Source organism: Harpia harpyja, chromosome W, assembly GCF_026419915.1.
Source record: "Harpia harpyja isolate bHarHar1 chromosome W, bHarHar1 primary haplotype, whole genome shotgun sequence".
NCBI classification, from domain to species: Eukaryota; Metazoa; Chordata; class Aves; order Accipitriformes; family Accipitridae; genus Harpia; species Harpia harpyja.
The window spans coordinates 2,164,978-2,189,498 of record NC_068968.1 but is presented as its reverse complement, the minus strand read 5'-3'; the positions used below and the strand labels follow the sequence as shown (position 1 = coordinate 2,189,498).

The window sequence follows — 24,521 nt, the reverse complement described above, 5'->3', positions numbered from 1 at the left end:
AAAATGCCTACTTTTAGAGGAGGATTTGAAAAAAATAGTGTTCTACAATTGTTGAAAACATTAATTTTGTTAATATAATGTTGCTCAATGGCTTGTTTATACTTTTATCATTAGAATAGGGAGCCTCAGATTTTGGGAAGTACTTTCTTCCTCAGTTTAATAAAATATGTTGTCTAAATAAATGTCTGAATTGTTTTTGGATTAATTTTGTTATAGAGCAAGTCAGGTAGTTATATGCCATGTATAATAAAGATTACTGCTAAAGAAAATAAAATATGTAGTCAGTTTGAGTACATAGATTTCTTTCTTTTTTATTATTATTTTTTTTTTTTTCCCCAGTTTCTGGGCAACCTGATTTTGGTGTCCCTGCTTGAGCAGGAGGTTGGACAAGATGACATCCAGAGGTCACTTCCCACCTCAACCATTCTGTGATTTTGGGAAAAAAGCAGTGAGATACACAAAATCATGGATGCATGTGCACATTAGTGTTACCTGAATAGAAAGTAACTCCCGAAACACACAAAGTATGTTTAGAGAGGAGACACTGCTTTATTCTGTGCAGGGTGCAAGGTGGAAGATTTCCACAAATGGAGCACCCCTACTGAGGTTTTCAGTCCATACTTATACACTACAGTTAAAACACCACGCCTATCTAATACATATGGTCCGCCTAACTGTTGCATATTCATTATGTTGAGCAAGCATGACGTGGTGTTCTCTTGAGCAATCATCCCAGTGTCTTCTACGCCTGTGCGGGGTCTCTGGTGGTCTTTGGTGGTCGTTTGGGGAAGAATACCCCTACTCCTGTTGTCCTTTTATGGTCATGCGTCATCGGAGGACACCAGGGTCTTTGTTTCTTAATGCCGAAGGAGGATGTATGTCCTTAATTAGCAAGTCTGTGACTCTTTAAGCATCCTCTATTGTAAGCAGAATCTTAAACTAGATAAGCTTTACCTTGAGTACACATAATCTAAACAGTCCTTGAATAGCAAGCATACCACACTTCTCATGTTTTAGGGTTTTTTTTCTTTAAACTATCACCTTCTTTTTATTCGTTAATCAGTCTTTTGAAGGCTTGAGGCAACATTAGTAGTCCTCTATTCCTTCCTTCCCCCTCAAAGTGGGGGGGGGGGGGAAGAGAGAAGGGAAAATGAGTATATGCAATGTCTTTGGTATTTGTTGCCATGGACTATCTACCTCATTGGTACTAAAAGGCATTGTTCAGTGCGGTGGAGAGTAGTTGCAGTGTTAGCTTGATGGTAATTTTTAGTCCCGTCAAATTTGAAGTGACTTGTTTTCTGCTGTTCCTTGTGTTGCATGCTGAAAAGGAGAGCTCTACAGAAATATCTGCATGGGCAGACCATGTTTTATGGAGGAATGGGATTAATACATAAATCATGGACATGAGGAAAATAAGTAGTTGGGGCAGGAGAAAAGCAGGTCAGGAAAAAGTAAGACTGTGTGTTGTACCTTCAGTCACCTAAAAAGCTGTGTTCGAAAAGTTTTGGGAAGTGTAACTGTCTTCCATTTGACTCATTTGTCTTTGTGCTGTCCATTGAGTCAGCAGAAGCCCTGTTCCGTAAGAGGACGGGAATCCCAGTTGTAGTTACTGATTGCAGGTATTTAAACTCATTCTTCCCCAGTCTCTATATGTGCACATGCATGTATGCATGCACACCTGTCTGAGGAACTGAGCTGCTGCTTTCTAACTCTGTGATTCAGCCTCATAATTGGGAATTGTGAAAGACAGCTGGCGAAACATAGACGTAAAGGAGCAGAACAAAACCAGGCTAGAATAAAAAGACATGAAATTAAAACAAAACAAAACCTTGGGTGGGGAAAAAGGGCAGTGAAGGATAACTTGTTTGGTTGGTAATCACAGTAAGTTTCATAGACTATTCTGTAAGCTCTTTGGCCTTCTTTGTCTCCTCTAGCCTTGTGCCTTCTGGAATTGATGTGGAAGGAGGAGGTAGCCATTATAGAAGTGCCCCGTTCTGTTTTTCAAAGTAGTCTGCAAATGAAGTGAAAACTTTTAGCACAGTTCCTCAGTGGGAAAGTTTCTCAGCTTTTTGTGTCATAGATTATGGTCCTGCTTTGCTCTTTTCAGTGAAAATAAAATCCAGGATTGATTGCCCACAGTCTAATCTCTTTATATGACCTGCAGTGTTTTTACTTGGTCTCCAGTGATATGCCTTGGTTTTGACATTGTTCTCCCTCTAGATTGACAATGGATCAATCTTGAAATGTCATAATGAATCTCCTGGTTTCTTTTATTTGTTCTACCTACTTTTATTCTGATTGATAAGTTTATACCAGAAGTTATGATAGAAATTTCCAGTGTGATACTTTGAATTTTCCCTATTTCTTGGGAAACCAAAATTGAAGCTAGATCACAGATATATTATTTGTGTTCAGCTGAACTATTTCAAGATGTGTGACTGACTTTATCCAAGTAGTTAGAAATAAAGGGATTACTCAGACCTTGTCTATGTAAAGGCACTTAAGGCTTTTAATGTAAATTAATAGGTGAAATTAAAGTGGTTTAGTTGAGCTACATTAAACATTTGAGTTGATATTCAGAATTAGTAGCTTGAATTCAGTTGTTTTCATTTTACTGTAAAATTAAGTTGTGTTGAATGAACTCTATTTAATTTGAAGAAAATTTCCACCTGGTTTGAGTTGGTTAAATCTGTTAAAGAAAAAAAAAATCAGATTACTGTTTTTGGGAATTTCTATGCATAAGGATATTTTCTTCAAAGTAATGTTCTTCATTGTACTTGCTTTCTACTAACTGGTTTGTGGTAGTCCTTTCCACACAAATATTTAGCTGTTGTTTTGCTCCAAATTATTACTTCTACAAGAATGCTTTCACTGTTAACAGCTATTTCATATTCCTTTGTCTTGCTGCTGGTCTTGATGCCTTGTAGAATTATTCCTGCAGTACCCATTGGAGATGAGCTGAGAGTGTTTAACATGGACAGGTCAAACATTAAAAATCCCCGAGCCTTTTTGTGCGTGGCCATCATAATTTTGAGATTCCACCTGATTGTTATTGATGGAACATTTGTGTATGCTGTGACATTGGTAATTTTGGAAAATTTGAAAGTTGGGAAGTTTAAGCTTGACTGAAGTGATCATAGCCTGTGAGCAGCTTTGCAAACCAATTGCTGCAATTAATTGCCAGGTAGCTTTGGTTTAGATTTGTGACATCTGCAGCCTATCAAGAGTAGGATATAGAAGATGATCACTAAGGTGAAAGAGATACTGCTTTAGAGAAATACTTTTCTTGGAACTGCGTCCCTCTTTTCAGCATGGTTTGTGAGCTTAAGAAACTTCTATCACATTTGTGCTGCAGATGTAGGAGAACCAGCAATAGCAGCAGAAGTTCAGGATGACATAGGACACTTTCCTAGGTAACTGTATGAATCCTTCCCCAGACCTACAAAGGCCATACCCCAATATAATAATTTTTCTAGCTATTGAGAGAGACCTGATTGTTACAATCTAGCCCCAGTTGCTCATGGTGACCTGGTCATCATTTGAACTTAGTTGATTAACAGTAATTCTAACACAATACCTCTAGATGTTGTGTGCTGTATGCTTCAGGGCTTATTAGTAACTTTGAATAAGTGTGCTTTCTCAGCTGTAGCCTCCATTTGTTTCCTACGCTATGTCTTTGAGTTCATTGTGCTCCAAAAGTTTAGCTGACTATAATGTTCATATGAAGAAAAGCCTTTGGTCACCAGACTGTGTGCAGTTGGGAAAAAGGAATATCTTGGCTGACTAGTGATATTGTTTTACATGCTTGTTGATAATCTCTTTATTTATAATGTTAATAGGAATGACTACCTGGAAGATAATAAAAAAAGAATAAAATACCATAAAGTAAAGAGTCAGGGACTCCTGACACTAATCATACTTTTGTAGTAACAAAATCATGGAGCTCTATGTTTTTAGGATTGCTAAATAGGATATTGTGTACCAAAAAGTTTATGTAATCCTGAATTTTAGAATATAAATGCTAACTAAAATCAGTTATCAAGAGATGAAATTTTTCATATGTTTAAAATATCTTACACAATTATTTTATTTATTAGACACTAACACCGTGGGTTTTTTTCAAAGTTACTTTTGCTCTCATTTAATCTTTCCAAGCAATGTGTTTTTGCAAGATATTAGTAATCTTAATTAAAATGTCAAATTCCATTGATTATTTGGGGATTTTTTTTTTAACAATGTTAGCATACTTTCCTTTAGAGAGAGTATATCTTATCTGTATGTTGCATGAGCAATATAAACTACCTCTTGTAAAATGAACCAAATGGAACAAATTTTGGATAGTGAATGCTATAAAATTACAAAAATAGTTGTGTTACCAGTAATTGTGCAAATGCATACAATAGGGCAGTACAACCAAAGCTCTTTATGTGGTTCTGCACATAGTCGGTAAAAACACTGATTTATTTAATCATTTTCTGCCTAACAATCATGGCACTTGTTTATCTGTAAGTCCCTCTGTCTAATACTTTTGGAAAGCATCAGCTAATTTCAGTTATATTTTACAGGGGGTGAAAGTCTCAAGACAGTTTAATTTGTGAAAATTGGTTGTTGGATAGAGGAGATACCATTGAGGAAGAGGCTGCAGCATGTGCCCTCTCTCTTCTATCTAGCAGCTCAGAGATGTGGGAGTGGATTTGATGTGAGGGGAGGAAACTGGGTGTGTTACAGAGGGCTGTTGTAGAGCCTTTGGATGGAGGAATTGCATCATTGTGGTGAGGGGATGAGGGGGAATAATACACTAATCCAGAAGAAAAGCATCTTAACCACCTACGGTGCTGTACAGCATCTCTCTTAGATGTGTATGGAGCTTAAGTTGAAAAACAGGCAACAAGATTAGGACAAAAGGGAATAACATATCACAGGTCAATATTAATTCCAATATAAAAAGGCAGTGAACCGCTTTTGAAATGCAACACACTAAACCTGTTTATATAGAGTTTTCCATTGGCATTTATTGTGGATCTAAAGAAATGTTATAGTTGTGCATCTGTTTTCTTAGTGTGTATTAAAGAAGCTTAGAGGTATTTTAATTCTTTTTCAAAGCCAAAAAAGAGGCAAAAATGGTGTGACTGCAAGACTTGTGCAAAATCAGCTACTGCCTCAACAGGTATATTTCTTCCCAGTTTTGTTTTATAAAGGTTATGGATCATCTGAGAGAGTTCAAGGACAGAAGTGCAAGATTAAAAGTTGGAAACCAGTTACTACTTCCTCTCTCATACCTGTCACAACTATTTTGTTAATAAAGATGTGTTGCAACCTAAAGTGTTCTCCATTTGACAGAGCTGACCTACCAAATCCTTTTAATTGCTCTTGCTCTTCTACACATCTCAGCTATTTTCTTTCAATAAAATGAACTATATCTAATATCAGCCGCTGCTTGTGTGCCTGAGTAAAAGGGCTGTGCTCACCAAAAAGAGCATGGTTACAGGTGTACTTTCTTTGTTGCAATAAAAGTTGCATGTGGAATATGTAGTGCAGATGGGAAATAAATGTATGAACTACTGAAGTAGCTTGGGGTTTTCCCTTTATGTTTGAATTTCTCAGCTATGCTTAATATCATGACTGCTTCCAAGCAAAGTTAGGTTTTTACAGTTTAATTCTATGGTCGCTTCTGCAGAACAGAAAGAATTCAGTAGCTCTCAGTAGTGTCAGAATCTTTGATGTGGAGAGGCTCATAAAGAGGGTATTTATTGTTTAAAAAGATGTAAAGGAGCAGTAATAAACTCCCTGAATAACTGGATTCTCCCTGACAGAAGTTTTAGCTGCTTTATTTTGCAGAACTGGTGAACATAACTACCCTGCTAAGGTATTTCATGTCTAATAGCTATTTATGTTATTGTGCCTGCAAAAATAATGTGTATTTTATATAGCTTAACTTTTTGAAACATACCAGTTCTTTGGTTTAGGTTTTGCTACCTTATCAGTAGGACTTGATCTTGTATCACTTTTCTAATGAGAAGGAGCCAGTAGTCTCTTATTTTGGAACCAGGTGCAAGATTTCTGTTCCATTCACTTAAATTTAATCCCCGTGTTTTAAGACTACAATTGAGCTGCCTAACAGTAAGGCTCTTCAAACAGATTCTGTTTTGCATTAGTTCTCTAATGAAATAACAGGAAATATGCTTTCCTGGGGAACAGTATTCTTGGTTATTTGCATAGCTTCATCAATGCACTGGGTATTTTCCTTGAAAATCAATAATTCTGAGATTTGCATTTTCCTCTTTGGCTGAAATAATCTACGCTTGTTGATCATCACAACACTTTGTAAATATAATTTGGTTTTCTGCAAATTTTTGGACGGTTGTGTTGCCCTAATGAATAGGCTTTTACTTGATGCTTAAATGTCTTATTTGTATATGAAGGACTTGATGTGGGCTCATTTTAAAGAGTTCTTGGTGCTAAGGCACCTGAATTAAATATTTGAGATGTTATTTTTAAGTGCAGAACACCGTTTATAAATGCTTTTTAATTTTTATATAAAATAAAATGAATAAAAAGGAAAATCTTCCTGTGCTTACGAGAAGGAAATGGCTTTAACAGAAAAAGGTACTAATGCTGTTGGGGACCTATTCCTTCTTTTCAGGAAACTGTGTTCTAATGAATTTTCACCCTTTGTGATTGCAGGGTAGCAAGAAGGGTAAACATTTCCTGCTAGCCATTCATGTAGTGTAGATCAGGGAAGCTGCATACTACCCATAGGTATCTGCTTTCTGCACATGGCTTAGTCTATTTTTTGGGGGGGGTGGTGGTGGTGTTTGGTTGGTTGGTTTTTTGTGTGATGGTCTGATTGTGTCAATTCCTCTCATCCCCCAGGAAGAGTTATTACAGGTGCTAAGCACAATTATGCTTTATGTTAGTTTACCCTCGTAGAAACTGTGCATGTGCTCCTGCATTAGGGGGCATCTTTCCTTGAATCCACAGACCTCTTATGCTGTGTATGCTTCCGCCACCTTTACTGGGGTTTCTCTTGCCATTTACTGTGGTGTCACTGCCACTACTAGCACATGGGCAGCAGAGGCATTAGTGTCATTGTTATTGAATAGAACAGCAGAGACCAAAGGAATGTGGCAGTAGCCACAGAGGAAGAAGCTGGTTGCTCTAAAATTTTTTTCTAAAGCTTGCTTTATATTCAGAAACAACTTACACTGGGCCCAGTACAGTACTTTTCACTAAGATTTCGTTTCTTACAGTAGTTGTAGTTTGCAGTGATTTGAGCAGCTACTGTTGGCATAGTTTTAGGAAAACACATTATGCTAATACTGGTTTAGAAATTATACTAAATAATTTTTATCTCAAACTTTTTAATTTTTTACTTGCTTTGTCAGCATCACTCAGATTCCGCTGGCTGATCACTTTATGAACCAAGCATACAGATTTCACTAGTACACTGAATTTCATCTAGTTTTGTGCTTCTGGGATTTCTGTATCTCTATTTTCAAACTTAATTTTTTTGTAGCCAGTATTGCAGAAGGTGAAACTATTCTGTATATGCTGTGAACTTCCTGGTTTTATAAATGCTGTTTTCATGGGCTTTTATCATTAATAATGAGTCTTTTGGATTTCTGACACCCCCCCCCTTTCTCTTTGCCTCCCCCCACATGCTGCGTGCCCCCCCCCCCCCCCCCGTAGTTCAAGTCAGGTTTGTATCAGGTTTCTTGCATTATTATTTTAACCTTAGGCAGCTGCATCAGTGATTAATTACTGTTCAATTCCAATATTGACTTTTTTCTGAGATTGAATTAGTGTTAAGATGCTTTATATTGTGAATGTGTATGCTGCTTTTTTCCATGTAACTTAAATGTTAGACTATGTTTTGGCAACCATATCTCCATCCTTAGTATTTTTTTAAAGTATTTTAAAAAGCATTTCGTTCTGGAAACTTGTAACAGAAGTACTGTCATTGTATCAAACTGTAGCTCTGGTATGGAAACCAGAAATCTGCCCTCTTGTGGGTAAACCTGTACGATGTACTCAGTCGTGGTATCTTATTTGAATGGGAACTAGAGGATATTAATTCATTCTCTTTCTGCCTCTCTCCCTCATTCTTTAAGTGATTTTTTTTTTCTATTATTTTTTATATTTTTTAGGACAGTTTATGGACTGATAACTAGCAGAGCTTCATGTAGTATCTAACAAGAAAAGTAGTTTATTGCAAAATGTGGAAGCTTAAAACTGGCTATGAGGCAAGCCTTCTTAAATTTATAATAGCATGTTTGCTGTTTTAAAAGAAAACTCCACTGCTCACCTAAATTATAAAGTAGCTAATAAATGAGTTGTACTAGTTTACTTTGTGCAGCTGCAGAAATCAAATTTGATCATGGTGCTGTGGTTACATCAATACAATGCTACTCAACATATAAAAAATTAAAACCACTTTTTAAAGCATTTTCATTCTAACTAAAGATTTCATAATCTAAACTAAATAAAACATAACTATTTAAAGTATTCTCTTTAATAGAATGCTTTTAAAAAAGAAAACTATAGAGACCTAATACGCTAGCCCTTCTTTAAAATTTAATTTTAATCCACCTAATTTTATCTCTAATCTTCTCAGAAATATATTAGGTAAGTCATATATAAGTTATTTTTTAAATCTAAAGATATAATAAGTTAAAGAATACCCTGGAGTATGGGGAATGAAACATTTAAATGTACATAATACATTTCTGAATCCTGAGGTGTGTTACTTATCTTTGCATTACTACTGAGCCTGTGTATTACTGCACATAAAAAGATTTTTCTCTTTATTTTGTTTTCCACCATTCTTATGCATGTACGTAGCTAAGCCATGGAAGAACTGGTATTTTTGTTGAGGAGACAAGAATGTATTTAAACCAAGAGGAATGTTTCATAAATGCAGATCTTGTTGAACCTTCATATGGTAACTAGTGGTCAGAGTCCTCTGGTCATTCCATTGATAGTCAGATGCTGCAATATTTGAAAAAAAATAAATTGCAGTTTGTTTCTTTTTTCTTGGCTTTTTTGTGGGTGGGGTTTTTTTGTTTTTGTTTGGTGGTGGTTTGTTTGTTTGGTGTGGGGTGTTTTTTTGTTTGCTTGTTTTTCTTCCCTGGTTGTAGTCTGTCTCTTTTCACTGAATGATCACTGATTCTTTACCTAAATTGTTCACAACTTACTTTTGTCCTCTCTTCCTCCCTTAATTTTACCCATGCCTGTCCATTCTCTCTAAAGAGATTTTTTTTTTCCCCCTGTTAGTTTTCTACTCTGCCATTAACCCAACACTACAGTGAGAAATGCAGTATATACAGAGATGAGTTGTTGAGAGGATCTGCAAGACATGGTCCAAACCTTGTGCCACTGAAGGCAGTCAGTATTTTCCACGTCCATGTTATGGACTGTTTTACCGAACACATTGTCCTGGTTTCCGCTGGGATAGAGTTAGTTTTCTTCCTAGTAGCTGGTATAGTGCTGTGTTTTGGATTTAGGATGAGAAGAATGTTGATAACACACTGATGTTTTAGTTGTTGCTAAGTAGTGCTTACACCAAGTCAAGGACTTTTCAGTTTCTCATACTGCTCTGCCAGCGAGGAGGCTGGGGGTGCACAAGAAGTTGGGAGGGGACACAGCCAGGACAGCTGACCCCAACTGACCCAAGGGATATTCCAGACCATATGATGTCATGCTGAACAATAAAACTGGGGGGTAGTTGGCCAGGGGGTAGCGGCCTGCTGCTTGGGGACTGGCTGGGCATTGGTCAGCAGGTGGTAAGCAGTTGCATTGTGCATCACTTGTTTTGTATATTCTTTTATCGTTATTATTATTATTATTTTCCCTTCCTTTTCTGTCCTATTAAACTGTCTTTATTTTAATCCATGAGTTTTACCTTTTTTCTGATTCTCTCCCCCATCCCACTGGGTGGGGGGAGTGAGCGAGCGGCTGTGTGGTGTTTAGCTGCCTGCCAGGTTAAACCATAACACACATATTTACTTTCTACTTAAAAAAAAAAAAAAGACCCCCCACCAAAACACGGAACAACCCGTGACATTTTAAATTTAGCATTTTGATAGCAATTTTCTTTTGAATGTTAATTTGCAGAAAAAGCGAATATACATAATTGACAAAAAAAGGGAAGAAGATAACATACAGAAGTAGCACTTTCAATGCGTATTTATTATCCATAGCATAAACTTTTTTTAATATTACTTTCCTTGCTATCTTGGCTTGGCTTCACTTTTTAAATTGTGTATTATGATGATAGCTTTTTAGATATTATTCTCAATATATGCTGCCCTTTCACTGTTTTCCTTTCACTAAGGGATTTGTATCACTTCCTTCGTACATTGTAGTTTCTTCCTCCCTGGAATGTCTTTTACAATATGTGTTGTTTCTTATAAAGCAGCAAGAGTCTAAATATGTATATACTGAATATGCAAGACCTCCTTTGCATATATGTAAATTGGGTTTCTACTTCTCTGTTTGAACTACTACACTCTGATGCATTGTTTAAAAGCTTTCCAATGCAGCAGTTCTTTGATTTCCTTAGTTCAGCTAATATTAACTAACAGTTTCATTTTTTTCAATCTAGAGATAGAAATGCTGTACTACTGGTAATAGCTACTGTACAAAGCTGATAATGTAAAATTTTCTAAATATTGATAAATGTTGTTTCTTCTTGACTAATTGCAAGCTGCTAAAATGTATTACTTTTAACTGTTGTTACAGTTGGGGAATGAAAAAACAAAACTAGAAAGAAAACACAACAAAACTTATCTGTCAGTCAAGCCATTAATTGTTCTATGCTGTTCTGATGTTTTGTACGAAAGAATGTATCTTGTCTTGCACTGTCAATTTTTTTTCTCTAACTGCTTGATATTTTGAATTCTCTAAATGAGTTTAGTAATGTTCTCAGTGACATCAAATTCGAGTTCTAGTTTCACTGGACCTCAGTCTCTAGTTCTGGAATTGAATCCCACCTTGTTTGCCAGTTGTATAACAGATGCAGTTTTGCTCTCAACACAACAGATATAATATTTGGACCCAAATATTCCCATTCTTTATATTGTATTTGTCGTATAAACTAATCCCATCTTTCTTTGTCTTTTGTTTACTCTCATCTGTTTACCCACATCGTCATAGTTACAAAAACTTCCTAGTGTAAGAGACAGACTTGAATTGCGTGCTTAGTTCCCAGCTGGTGCAGGCAACCACATCCTGTCCCTTCTGTAACATCTGTATGATCCATCTTTAAAGTAATGGTGTTGCTTATCTGTGCTACTACTCCTAATGGAAGGCTATTCCAGAAAGTGGCAGCTCTGATGGTGAGAAGCTCCATTCTGATTTTCTTCTTGCTTGCATTTATGGCCCCCATTAATTGTGCTAGCATTGCCCTGTAGCATTCTTCCTTTGTAACCTTCTTTGACTGCCTTAGAGAGAGCAACCACATGTCCTCTTGACCTTTTCTTGTTAGCTAAACAAACCAACCCCTTCTGCTCTCCTCTTAGAAAGCTTACTCTTCCCCTGACCATCCTAGCTCTCTGCACTTGTTCCACTCTCAGATCTGGATCTTGCCAGTTTGTGTTTCTTATCATGTATCTGTGGAGAAGGTTTCTAATTTAAGTGTCTAGTTTTGGAGGAATTTTTCCCATTGAATAGCTGTATAATTTAATTATTGTGGCAGTAATAACAGGAAAGAACTTGCATTAGTAGTGACTGCTGCTGATGTTTACAGCTTTTCCAGGTGATCAGGAAGGGAAAGTGAACAGATTTGCCCCCCCCTTGTTTCTGTGTTACATACAGGATTTCAAATAATACTGACTAGTGACGTGGCCTTAGTCAGCTTTGATGCAATTTCAGTCAGGAGAGGAGAGATCATCAGACATGACCTTTTTCTTCTATATACAACTTATCTGTGAAAGGTGTTCTTTAACTACTTACCTTTCAATGAAAACTTAAATTCTAAAAGTGATGTTAGCTCTTGTGGGTTTGCTGTTGCAGACTCATTGTGGGAAAAGTTAGTTGTTTGTTGTTGTTTTTTCTTTCTTTAAGAATTGCTTATTTATGGAACTAAGAAACCACTGAAATTCTGTGTATATTGGTATTCGTTTCGGGTAAAGAAACTCCAATATCAAGTAGTATTTGAAACTGCTCTGGGTGTTTGAAGGCTGTTTTCTCCTGGATTAAAAAAAACCCCAAACACAACAACCCACGCAGCATATCTGTCTGCAGCAGTTTCCTTAACTAGATTTCTGCACCTGTAATGTACTATATTTTTGATAAGAAATGTAATTTAATGGTGGGAATGAGCCTGTGGCAGGTGCAGCAAAGGAAGTCAACTCATTGTCAGTTCTGTTTAACCTCAGTGTTGGGTGGGAATTTTTTTTGTGTTGGTTGTGTCTCCCATCACCACCCCCCACCCCCCCCCCCCCCTTCCCCCGAAGAATTCAATTGTGTGTAGATAGGGAAACTTTGAAAAGTTAACTTCAGTGGTTCAGGAAAACGTTGAGTAGGAAAAAGACTTATAACATTCAGTTTCCTTGTCTTGCTTGGAATTTGTACATATGTATTAGCAGTGGTGTCTTATATGTTGTCGTTGGTGTGGCATAAGAAAGAATGAGATAAAAATTACTAAGGAAATGACAGTGATCTTTTGGTTTATATGTATTGTATATGTAATTTGCAAAAATGTTGGCTTGTAAAGTAAGCGTAAGCAAATCACGATTTCAGAATCTTCAGTAGACAACATAAATGCTGACAGAAGAAGTCTTTTTACTATTTCACGAACTGTTAACATAGGAGCCTGTCTATAATAGGTAAATGTATATATATCAAGTTCCTTTAATTTATTTTGTTTGGCTTCAGAAAATATCATGCTCAATTTTTGTCATTTCATTAGTATAACAACAGTGGATTGTAATGTGTGATCTTTGTAAATTTTTGTTGGGTTTTGGAACTGCAGTTGAAATTATTGTGATGATCTTTTGTGGGGGGTTGATGCTGGGGGGTTTGTTTGTTTGTTTGTTTTTTTAATAGTGTGGACTTCCTTACAATTGGGATCTTTATAGTTAGTGAAAACTGGATGAACAAATTCCTTTTCAGTAGTTGAATATAAACTGTGCTGTTTTACAGGAAATAAATGAGCTAGTTCAGTGGTGACTAAACCTTTTCTTTCTGTGGAGTGGCTAAAACAGTTCCTGGTAGTAGTTTGACCAGAGAGTGTTTAATATTAAAGAGATATTTTCAGATCAGTTTTGAAATAGCTACTACTTTTAAAATATACTAAGATTTTTTTATTTGTTGCTTTGTTTACTACTTGACTTTTGCATCTGTAAACGATCCCTTTTGGTTTTGCTAGCTTCTTATATGAAAAATATCTCCTCCAAAACTGGGAAGTGAATATAGCAGCTAATTACTTAAACTGGTTATGGATTAAGTGCTGTCCACTGCAATATGAACCAACAGAAGTTTTGTTACCAATTTTTGAGTTGGTACTGTATAACCTGAGCAAATTTTCTTTTGATTGCCTTATCTTGCATCTTTTTTGGTGAAGGGCTCTGCTTCTGAGACCAAAAGCTTGCCTTTTGATTGCTTAATGCCATTTGATATTTAAATTCTATATTGTTCTACCCACTTTTGACAAAATTTACTTAGTATGCAGCTGAGGTTATGGTCTGTGTTTCATTTATGTTATTGAATTTAAAATTCTTTTAAGTAAACCGAGAATTTTAATTTGGTTTTGTGGGTTTTTTTGTTTGTTTTTGTTTTTTTAGTGCTTGGGAGATGGGAAGTAATGATAGCTGGCACCTGAACTAAAATATCTGTGTAGGCGCTACCATCCCAGAACTTCAGGATGAATGGGGATATGCCTCATGTTCCCATCACTACTCTTGCAGGGATTGCTAGTCTTACAGACCGTAAGTACTCTTCTTTTTTTTTGTCTTTGCTATGTTCCCTTCTACCTCTTCAGTAAATACCTGCATTTTCAAAATACTAAAAATACTTTTATTTTTAAAGCTCTTAAAAGTAAATCTGTTCAAAATCAGATTTGGTATCAAAAATGTTAATTTTGTCATTGCTTGAATTTAAAAAATATATTCAAACAAAATATGCTAATTTAAACATGAGATGAAATGTAGGTTAAAAAAAAAACCCTTAAGTAAACCCAAAACACAAAATATAAGAATCCATTGTTTGTTTGGAATATCATTCAGTAACATATCTGGGTACCCCACAAATAAAGAAAAACATATAAATGAAAAAATACTTCTCTAAAACATACATCTCATCATCTTCACTGAAGAGAGAGAGAGATTAGACTGATGTTCAGCTAGAGTGAGTTGTGGAATATGCTGAATATACTTGAAACCTAGTTCCTTAGTTTTGGACAAAGTACAAAAAAGTTGCTCTAATTAACAGGTGCAAAGAATGGCTGCTAGAATGGAAATAAGCAGCTGAATCTATGAGGCTTCTTTCTTGGCTGTTCAGCCTACAAAAGGAGCAGATGAGGTGTGTGTGCTGTCTTTAAATACATCAGGAAGACAAATGTAAGGAAAGGAAAAGAACTATTTACATTAAAAGCTGATGCTGGCGCAAACCCAAATGGTTATAATCTGACCAAAAATAAATTTCTAGTGGAAACTAAGAGGAGATTTATCATTACTATAATGAGCTCCTAGAACAACCATTCCAATAAGAGAAGTTGGGACAAAGATGCATCTTGTTTATAAAGTATAAGCAAAAGTTTATAGCTCGGTTGTCTGTCTGAGGATAATTGGACTCACTGACCTGAGTGCTTCTTCTGAGCTCTTGTTTTTATTATTATACTGTTGAAATTTGGAGACTTTCCAAGAGATGCTGAAAGTATATACGCAGCAATTGAATTTAATTGCCTACATTAAAAAAAGCAGATGTACTCAAGGGTAAAAAAAACACTTCTTCATGTCTTTCTGATATTCTGAAATATCAAATTGGAAGATGCTGTTTATGTATTTATATGTGTATATATATGTATCATTATGTGTGTCTAATAATGGGCCATTAGGATGCAAATAATAAGTTTCTGGGCTATGGGCAGTTTTCCAGCACTAAGTATTTGCAGGTAAGGTTCTAAAGGAGTCAAAATACTTAACTGGTAGAGGTCATTGGTCAGAGTCCTGGCGCAAGAGTTTCTTGAAACACTGAACTACCTTTTGTGGGATTAGCCCTTGTGTTAGGTGCATTTGCTTCTTTATCTGTTGTATTTATCTGATGTTTAGAAACTCAGGAGTAGGTGAAAGAGAAAGGCTTGTCACTGCTTCACCTTATTTTTCTCTATGTGAAAAGAAGGTACTGGAATGGACAAGTCCTGTTGCCCTAAAAACATGGAGGACGTGATGACTAGAGGCAGTAGAGTAGGCTCAGTTAACTAGCTGAATTTATACTGTTTTAATAAATATGTTTTGCTGATCTTGCTAATTTTTCCAAGTTTCAAGGTAATCTAATGCAAGTAATGAAAGGTAGCTATTTTAATATATTATATGCTTTTATTTGTATTGCAGTTTATTTCTAAATACAGTAATGATATACATTGTATAGGGGGAAAAAATACTGGAATTCTGCCCCCCCCCCCCCCCAAAAAAAAAAAGAATTTCAAAATATAAAAGAGCCAAAAGAGTATATTTCACAGTTGTGTTTTTCTGAAGCTATTTCTAATGTAATCAGCCTGGGAACCTGAGGTCAGAGTCAGCTTATTTTCGTGGACCCATGAAAGTGACTTTCCTATGTAGCAGGCTTTTTGGCCTCTTCTGGCTTACTCTCATCTCTGTAGCCCTGCGAAATCATCTGGTCAAGGCTTCTTATTTGGTACATTTCCTTGTTATGCCTGTAGACCTAAGAATGCCCTCTGAAATTATAGTATGCTCGTTTATAATCTGATTGAAATATTGTGATAGGTGTTTTCATTAAACAAATCTTTTTACCAAGATTTGTGAATAGGTATATTGACTGAATTGTCATTTTGGTGATCATTCCAACCAACGATACTAGCCTTTTCTTGAGAAGATTACTTACATAAAAATGAATACAACAGGAGAAGAATAAACTGAGAATTTAATTAGTGGCTTGAATTAGTTGTTGGGTTGTTTAGGCTTTTTTGGTGGTGGTTTTTTTGGGGGGAGTGTTTGGTTTTTTGGGGTTTTTTTGGGTTTTTTTTATCTACCCTCACCATACAAAGTGGGAACACTAATTAAATATGAAGGTCAGAGTAGAAAACTTAAAGTATATGATCAATGCACTTACAGTACTGCATGCAGCTACAAGGATTTTGCATTTCCTTCCTTCCCTTTATCCATGCTTTCAGCTCTGAGAGAAAACTGCCATAACATTAAATACCTTAATATTCTGGAATGTTTAAAAGTATGTTTTTATTCATAATACTTGCCTTAGCACAGTTAAATACTTACAATAATATAGTAATATAACTTATGGATTTGACTGCATTACTTTGTTTAAAACGGAGTCCAGCCTTTGTGCATGTGTGTTCATGATTAAAAAAAAAAAAAAATCCGGAAATCTTTCCTATATTTCAAATGTAGTTGTCAGGTTTTCTTTCTTAATCACATGAGGGAGTAAGAAGGTGTCCATCTTTGTATGCTCGTGTTTCATTAAATGATTCTGAATTACTTTGTTTCCTGATAACAGTTTTGAACCAGCTGCCTCTTCCATCACCTTTACCTGCTACAACAACAAAAAGCCTGCTTTTCAATGGACGGATAGCTGAAGAGGTGAACTGCCTTCTGGCTTGCAGGGATGAAAATCTGGTTTCACAGCTTGTCCACAGTCTCAATCAGGTGTCAACAGATCACATGTATGTATTTTGAACTTCAGCTATATCAGATCACCATCCTTATTCCTTGAAATTAAAATGAACTGAATTGAGAAGGGTGTTTGTGAGAATCTGAAAATTAGAACATGCAGGTTTTTTATTAAGCTAGTTTAGCAGATTACCGCTGTGTATAAGTCTCAATTGTTTCAGTCAATCAGAATGTTAGTAATTGTCCGACAGCCCTTATGCATAACTAATTTTTTTTAATTTTTTTTTAATAGATCTGCTGCTTGTTCCATTCTTGCTAGTTAGGAGTGCAGACTTTGTGGTATTGATTGTGCAATAGTAATTTGTGTTCCACTTTGGTTAATAATGCACATAGACAAATTATATACCCAGTATTATACAAAAAGATACTTTTTTGAGACACCCATGTAAGACCCATGTCAGTTCTGATTAGATATTGAACTTAAATATTTTAAGAATTGAACCAGCAAGTATGCTAACGTATTCTCTTTTTGTTAACATGCTTTTTTTTTTTTTTTTTCCCCATTTTTCCCTGGTGTCCTTTGAATTGTCTTATGTTGACAGCCCTGTCTTTTTCCTACATGTTCCAATCAATTGTTTTGATTAAATGGAAGTAGCTTTTAAAAGTCCTCAAAGCAAACAGTAAGTGAAAGCACAGATGCATTTATAGAAAATCCATTACATTTTTGATGGTTCAAAGGGAATCCTGTGATGTCAAAGATACGCCAATTTTCCTTTTTAAAATAAAAGATTCTCAAAGTGTTGGGCTGCAACCTGAATGTTATGCATTCACGCATATCTTATTTTCACTCCTACAATAATACTTTCTTGATGTTATGCCAAAGTGTTCTTTTATGGAGAAGATCACGATACAAAAGTGGGCATAAGAAACTTTTTATAATAGTCTGAAACTGACAGCCATGTATATATAAGTGCTTATTAACAGAAAATAATTTTGAAGGCTAGTAGGAATAATTGTTCTTCCATTCCTTAAACAAGAGAGGAAAAAAAAGAGGCAGGGAACAGTGCTTTGCAGACTTGGTTTTTTCTATATTTTAACAGTAAATTGTCATCTTTTGTTTTGTTTTGGTTGGGGTTTTTTTGTTGTGTGGTTTTTGGTTTTTTGGGGTTTTTTTTTACTTGACTCATGGTTTCTTATAATTTGAAAATGCATTTGCCTCTTTATTCTCTTTATTTTCTTACTTCTACAATTCCAGAGAATTGAAAGATAACCTTGGCAGTGATGATCCAGAGGGAGATATACCAGTCTTGCTGCAGGCTATCCTGGCAAGGAATCCTAATGTTTTCAGGGAGAAAAGCATGCAAAACAGATACGGGGTACAAAGCGGTAAGGATTTTTGATTATTTATTGATTGTGTTTTATGTTGTTCTGTAAGTTTAGGGGACTGATACTAACCACAAATATATAGAGAGCACAACTGTGATATTTATGCCTTACCTTGTATTTGATAGTGATATAAAGCTATGTATCTTGACATCTTCTAAGAGCAATTGTATTAGAATAAGCATGGAAATAAACTCTACTGGGTATTTTTGTAAAAAAACCTGTTTAATTTCACTACAGCGTTTAATTTCTAACATGAGTGATTGGATTTTATTTTAAAGTAATTTTATTTGAATTTCTTTATAGCTAGGTTTATATATTTGTCTTAGTAAATAATTGAAGTTGGGAAAATATGACTTGATCTTACTGAAAATCTGTACGATTATAGTGTATCATTGTAGTGGTAGTTCTTAATAGTTCTGGGGTAAGGAATAAGGTTGAATGACCCATACTTAACAGCTCCTCCCTGCCATTCCTCTTCTCAGCAATTTGTGATGCCCTACAGATTTTACTGTTTCGACAGCTAATTCTTTTCTGAGGTTTAGTAATATATACTGCTGGATAGCAAAGATGGAGAAGGGGAGAGACCAAGCAAAGGATTAATCAGACAGATTCTGCTTATAGATCTGGAGACTTCTTCATTTGCACCTGAAATCTTTTCTTTAAATACTAAACTATGAAATGAGTAGGAGAATTTTTTTTTTTTTTTTTTTCATTTTTGCAGTGTGAGGATAAAGCTTTGCTAGCACTGTAGAGATATAGATAGAAGTGTTACTGGAGTCCACAGGGGATAGAAAGTGTAGGGTGTTTTTGGAGGGGAAAAATAATAAAATGAGATTATTAAGTTCATTCACCTAGGCTAGTGAGTAAAAAGCCATACAGTATTTGAAAAGAACTTGCTAAGGACAGAACACATAATGTTCCTTGAAAGAATGCAGAAATTTCCTGGAATGAAAATGTGAAAGGCAGTGCTAAATATTCAGTAGCTCATTGATACATATATCCCAAAATTTAAGCTCTGAAAGCAGTCTCCAGATTCTGGGTTTGGTGGTAGCCATGGCAGAGTATGATTTTTTTCCAGCTGCGGGAAGAGTTGTGACTGTCCTGCCAGTTTTTGCAGAGTGGTTCCACAAAGAACATATGCTTGAATCAGAGTTTTCCACCAGTTTTGTAGAGTAAAATAATTTTTTTGCCAGTGCAAAAGGGAGATGTTGTTTTTGAAATTATTTGTTTTAGCAGAGGCTTTCGAAAGAAAGAAGATAAAGTGAGTTAATTTCTTTCTAATTTTTGCTAATTCTGTGCTTCAGAGAGGGAAACAATTTTGCAGCTTGATTCAATAGGTTAAGAATAATCCTTAATGAAATAAAAGCACCTCTATCTTTAGTAAACATGCTTTGGCCTATGCTTGAAGGAAGGTACTAGTACAGAATTAAAAATAATTCAACATGAAACTTAAAAGAATAGTTGATGTTATTTTAATAAAGTTAAAAAAGTGGTTTCAGAGAACCAGAAGAGATCAGACTTTAAAACTTCCTTGAATATTTAATTTTATTTTACATAATTCTGAATAAATGTACCAGTGCAAACATTGCAATGTCAGTGTGAAATCAGGAAAAATTGAAAGAAAGGGGGAAAAGGGGAAAAGCATAGCTGTAGACCAAGTATTTTGAGAGGAAGAAGGCTCTGGAATGAATGTTTGGAAAAGCTAGGCAAAGTGTGACTTTATTTTCTATGGAAAAAGGCCACACTCTTACCTGGAAATAGGGGGATCTTTAAGCTAGATGCTGGCAAATTGTGGTAGCCTTATTAGCTGTTAATACATCCCATTCTGATCCCCAAGGCCAAAGGAGGATATACTGATGTGTTCTGGCAGCAAAGGTTGGGTTTTCTTCTGCTTTCTGAACAGATATTGTAATCTCTGTAGAGTCATGATTTGTAGAACAATTGGGGGTTTGCTAGAGATCTTATGTAATGCATTTTTTCAGCTAGAAGAATGAAATTTAGGCTCTTTTCTAGTATTTCAAATTCATCTCTTCTGCTTTCCTTACTGTCTTCCTTCTGAATATTGTCCTTCTGCTTTCTGTTGAGTCCAGCATGCGGTGAAGTCAGTGCTGGGTACTGTGATCCAGTATTTGTACTGCCCAGAATTGAGAAGGAACGAAGGCAGTAGGACCCCCCTGTCTATTTACTCAGCCTGGGGTGGGCCTCTGCACCATGATCCCTTGAGTGTCAATTCCAGCGTTAGTATGGACAAACTGAACTCAAATTCATTTCTCCCAGCCTTCTTTTCTAACGCAAGAACAGCAAGACCACCTGGCTAAAGAATTATACATTAAACATGGAATAAAATTCTTGGTTCAGTACAATTTGTCAGGAAATAAAGGCATCTTCAGAAAGCTAAATATTATGTTTTGAATACTTGTGAATATAAGGTAAAGCACAAGCAGAATTCTGTGCTGATGTTTTTTTCCAAGGTCATATTGATTTGTAGCTCAACACTAAGTTTAGAGCGAGAATTGTTCTTAGTTATGATGAACAAATAGTGCAAGAAAGGTGTATTATGTGGACACTTTTGCTTTGTGTCCTGGGTGCACTTTCTGTGATCTTGAGCTGTTTTTACGTAGTGCGTTCTTTGGCATTTAGTAGGAATGCTAAAATGGATTTGTGTGTATCACTTTTTTCCAAGCAGAAAAAAAAATATATTGTCAAGACTGGGAGTATGTGTTAAGGAAACTCATTCTAGGAATGTTATTACTAGGATGATGTTTTCTCAAAACTGAACATTACCAACAATCAAACTTAAAGTTGCATTTAAAAGAAATTCTTAAGTATTTTAAGGTATGGAAATGCACAGTAGAGCCATAAATCTGCTGCTTAGTCATATGACAACAATGTAAATAATGTACAAGAAGATATTTTAGTGTTAATGGCCACAGACTAATTTCAACTCCTTTTTAGACTAAATATTTGGGGCTTATTTTTACTCCTTCCTCATTACATCATTACTAGGCAGACTTGTTATCTGTCTGGAAACTTTGGAGACACTGCTGTGGTGGGGTTTTTTTGTTTGGTCTTTATTGTTGTTGTTGTTTGGCTGGGTTTTTTGGGGGGGGAGGGGTTGTGGGGGTTTTGGGGTTTTTTTCTTTTTTTTAAGTTATCTAGATTGTGTCCCCCATGTCACCCCTTCCCCCACCCCAACAGAGATAGAGAGGTTTGTCACAGAATAAGCTTTAGGGTTTTTTAAATGGCATTAAAAATGGATTCATTTATATATTTTCTGTCATTCTTTTACTCATAGAATCGTTTAGATTGGAAAAGACCTTTAAGGTCATCGAGTCCAACCATCAACCCAACACTACCATGCCCACTAAACCATGTCCTGAAGTGCCTCGTCTATGTGTTTTTTTTTTTAACACCTCCAGGGATGGTGACTCCACCACTTCCCTGGGCAAGCCTGTTCCAATGCCTGACAACCCTTTCAGTAAAGAAATTTTTTCTAATATCCAATCTAAACCTCCCTTGCTGCAACTTGAGGCCATTTCCTCTCGTCCTAACACTAGTTACTCGATAGAAGAGACCAGCACCCCCCTCACTACAACCCCCTTTCAGGTAGTTGTAGAGAGTGAGAAGGTCTCCCCTCAGCCTCCTTTTCTCCAGGCTAAACAGCCCCAGTTCCCTCAGCCGCTCCTCATAAGACTTGTGCTCCAGGCCCCTCACCAGCTTGGTTGCCCTCCTCTGAACATGCTCCAGCACCTCCATGTCTTTCCTGTAGTGAGGGGCCCAAAACTGAACACAGGACTCAAGGTGCGGTCTCATCAGGGCCGAGTACAGGGGGACAATCACTTCCCTGCTCCTGCTGGCCACGCTATTTCTGATACAGGCCAGGATGCTGTTGGCCTTCTTGGCCACCTGGGCACACTGCTGGCTCATATTCAGCCAGCTATCAACCAGCACCCCCAGGTCTTTCTCTGCCGGGCAGCTTTCCAGCCACTCTTCTCCAAGCCTGTAGCATTGCATGGGGTTGTTGTGACCCAAGTGCAGGACCTGGCACTTGGCCTTGTTGAACTTCATACAATTGGCCTCGGCCCATCGATCCAGCCTGTCCAGATCTCTTTGTAGAGCCTCCCTACCCTCGAGCAGATCAACCCTCCCTCCCAACTTGGTGTCATCCCCAAACTTCCTGAGGGTGCACTCGATCCCCTCATCCAGATCATTGATAAAGATATTAAACAGAACTGGCCCCAATACTGAGCCCTGGGGAACACCACTTGTGACCCGCCGCCAACTGGATTTAACTCCATTCACCACAACCCTCTGGGCTCATCCATCCAGCCAGTTTTTTACCCAGCAAAGAGTACACTTGTCTAAGCCATGAGCCGCCAGCTTCTCAAGGAGTATGCCATGAGAGACAGTGTCAAAGGCCTTACTGAAGTCCAGGTAGACAACATCCACAGCCTTTCCCTCATCCACTAGGCGGGTCACCTGGTCATAGAAGGAGATCAGGTTGGTCAAGCAGGACCTGCCTTTCATGAACCCATGCTGACTGGGCCTGATCCCCTGGTTGTCCTGCACATGCTGTGTGAGCGCACTCAAGATGAACTGTTCCATAAGCTTCCCTGGTACCGAGGTCAGGCTGACAGGCCTGTAGTTCCCCGGATCCTCCCTCCGACCCTTCTTGTAAATGGGAGTCACATTGGCAAGCCTCCAGTCCTCTGGAACCTCCCCTGTTGACCAGGAGTGCTGATAGATGATGGAGAGTGGCTTGGCAAGCTCCTCCACCAGCTCTCTCAGTACTCTTGGATGGATCCCATCTGGTTCCATAAACTTGTGAGTGTCCAGGTGGCATAGCAGGTCATTAACTGCTTCCTCCTGGATTATGGGGGGGTATATTCTGCTCTCCATCCCTGTCTTCCAGCTCAGGGGGCAGAGTACCCTGAGGATAACTGGTCTCCCCATTAAAGACTGAGGCAAAGAAGGCATTAAGTACCTCAGCCTTTTCCTCATCTCTGGTGGCTACGTTCCCTTCTGTATCCATTAAAGGGTAGATATTCTCCTTGGGATTCTTTTTGTTGTTAACGTATTTGTAAAAACATTTTTTGTTGTCTCTTGCGACAGTGGCCGGATTGAGTTCTAGCTGAGCTTTTGCCTTTCTAATTTCCTCTCTGTATGATCTAACAAGATCCCTGTACTCTTCCCGAGTTGCCTGCCCTTTCTTCCAAAGATGGTAAACTCTCCTTTTTTTCTTGACTCCTAGCAAAAGCTCCCTGTTCAGTCAGGCTGGTCATCTTCCCTGGCGGTTCATCTTATGGCACGTGGCAATTGCCTGGTCCTGAGCCTTTAAGACTTCCTTCTTGAAGAATGTCCAGCCTTCCTGGACCCCTTTGCCCTTCAGGACCGTCTCCCAAGGGACTCTCTCAACCAGAGCCTTGAAGAGGCCAAAGTTTGCCTTCCAGAAGTCCATAGTGGTGGTTTTGCTGACCACCTTCCTTACCTCACCAAGAATTGAGAATTCTATCATTTCATGGTCACTAAGCCCGAGACAGCCTCCAACCACCACATATCCCACCAGTCCTTCCCTGTTCGTAAACAACAGATCTAGCAAGGCTCCTCCCCTGGTTGGCTCACCTACCAGCTGTGTCAGGAAGTTATCTTCCACACACTCCAGGAACCTCCTAGATTGTTTACTCTCTGCTGTGTTGTATTTCCAGCAGATGTCTGGAAAGTTGAAGTCCCCCACAAGGACAAGGGCACACGATTCTGAGACTACTGCCAGCCGCTTGTAGAACGATTCATCCGTCTCTTCAACCTGGTCAGGCGGTCTATAACAGACTCCCAGCACAATATCTGTCTTATTGGGTTTCCCTCTCATCCTCACCCATAAGCACTCAACCTTATCATCACAATCGTGTAGCTCTGTACAATCAAAACATTCCCTAACATAGAGACCCACCCCACCACCTCTCCTTCCTTGCCTGTCCCTTCTGAAGAGCTTGTAGCCATCCATTGCAGCACTCCAGTCATGGGAGTCGTCCCACCATGTTTCCGTGATGGCGACTAAGTCATAGCTATCCTGCTGCACGATGGCTTCCAGCTCCTCCTGTTTATTGCCCATGCTGCGTGCATTGGCATAGATGCACTTGAGCTGGGCTATGGATTCCACCCCCAACATTGGCACGCTGCCCCCAGGCTCATCTCTGGCGCACCTAGTTTTATCACCTTCCCTCTTCAAACCTAGTTTAAAGCCTTCTCTATGAGCCCCGCCATCTCATGAGCGAGAATCCTTTTCCCCCTTTGAGATAGCTGGATACCATCTGTTGCCAGGAGGTCCAGTGC

General features: G+C 37.7%; 1 protein-coding gene across 5 annotated transcripts in view; it reads left to right on the top strand.

The window, feature by feature from the left end:
* LOC128136275 (nipped-B-like protein) overlaps window positions 1-24,521 on the top strand; it is a 187,172-nt gene that overhangs the window by 65,306 nt on the left and 97,345 nt on the right. For all 5 annotated transcript variants that reach the window (XM_052775528.1, XM_052775530.1, XM_052775524.1 and 2 more), the window contains 3 exons: window positions 13,785-13,928; window positions 16,693-16,858; window positions 18,061-18,191. In XM_052775528.1, coding sequence (XP_052631488.1) covers window positions 13,865-13,928; window positions 16,693-16,858; window positions 18,061-18,191 — 361 coding nt within the window. In that variant the 5' untranslated portion in view covers window positions 13,785-13,864. The remainder of the gene's footprint in view (window positions 1-13,784; window positions 13,929-16,692; window positions 16,859-18,060; window positions 18,192-24,521) is intronic.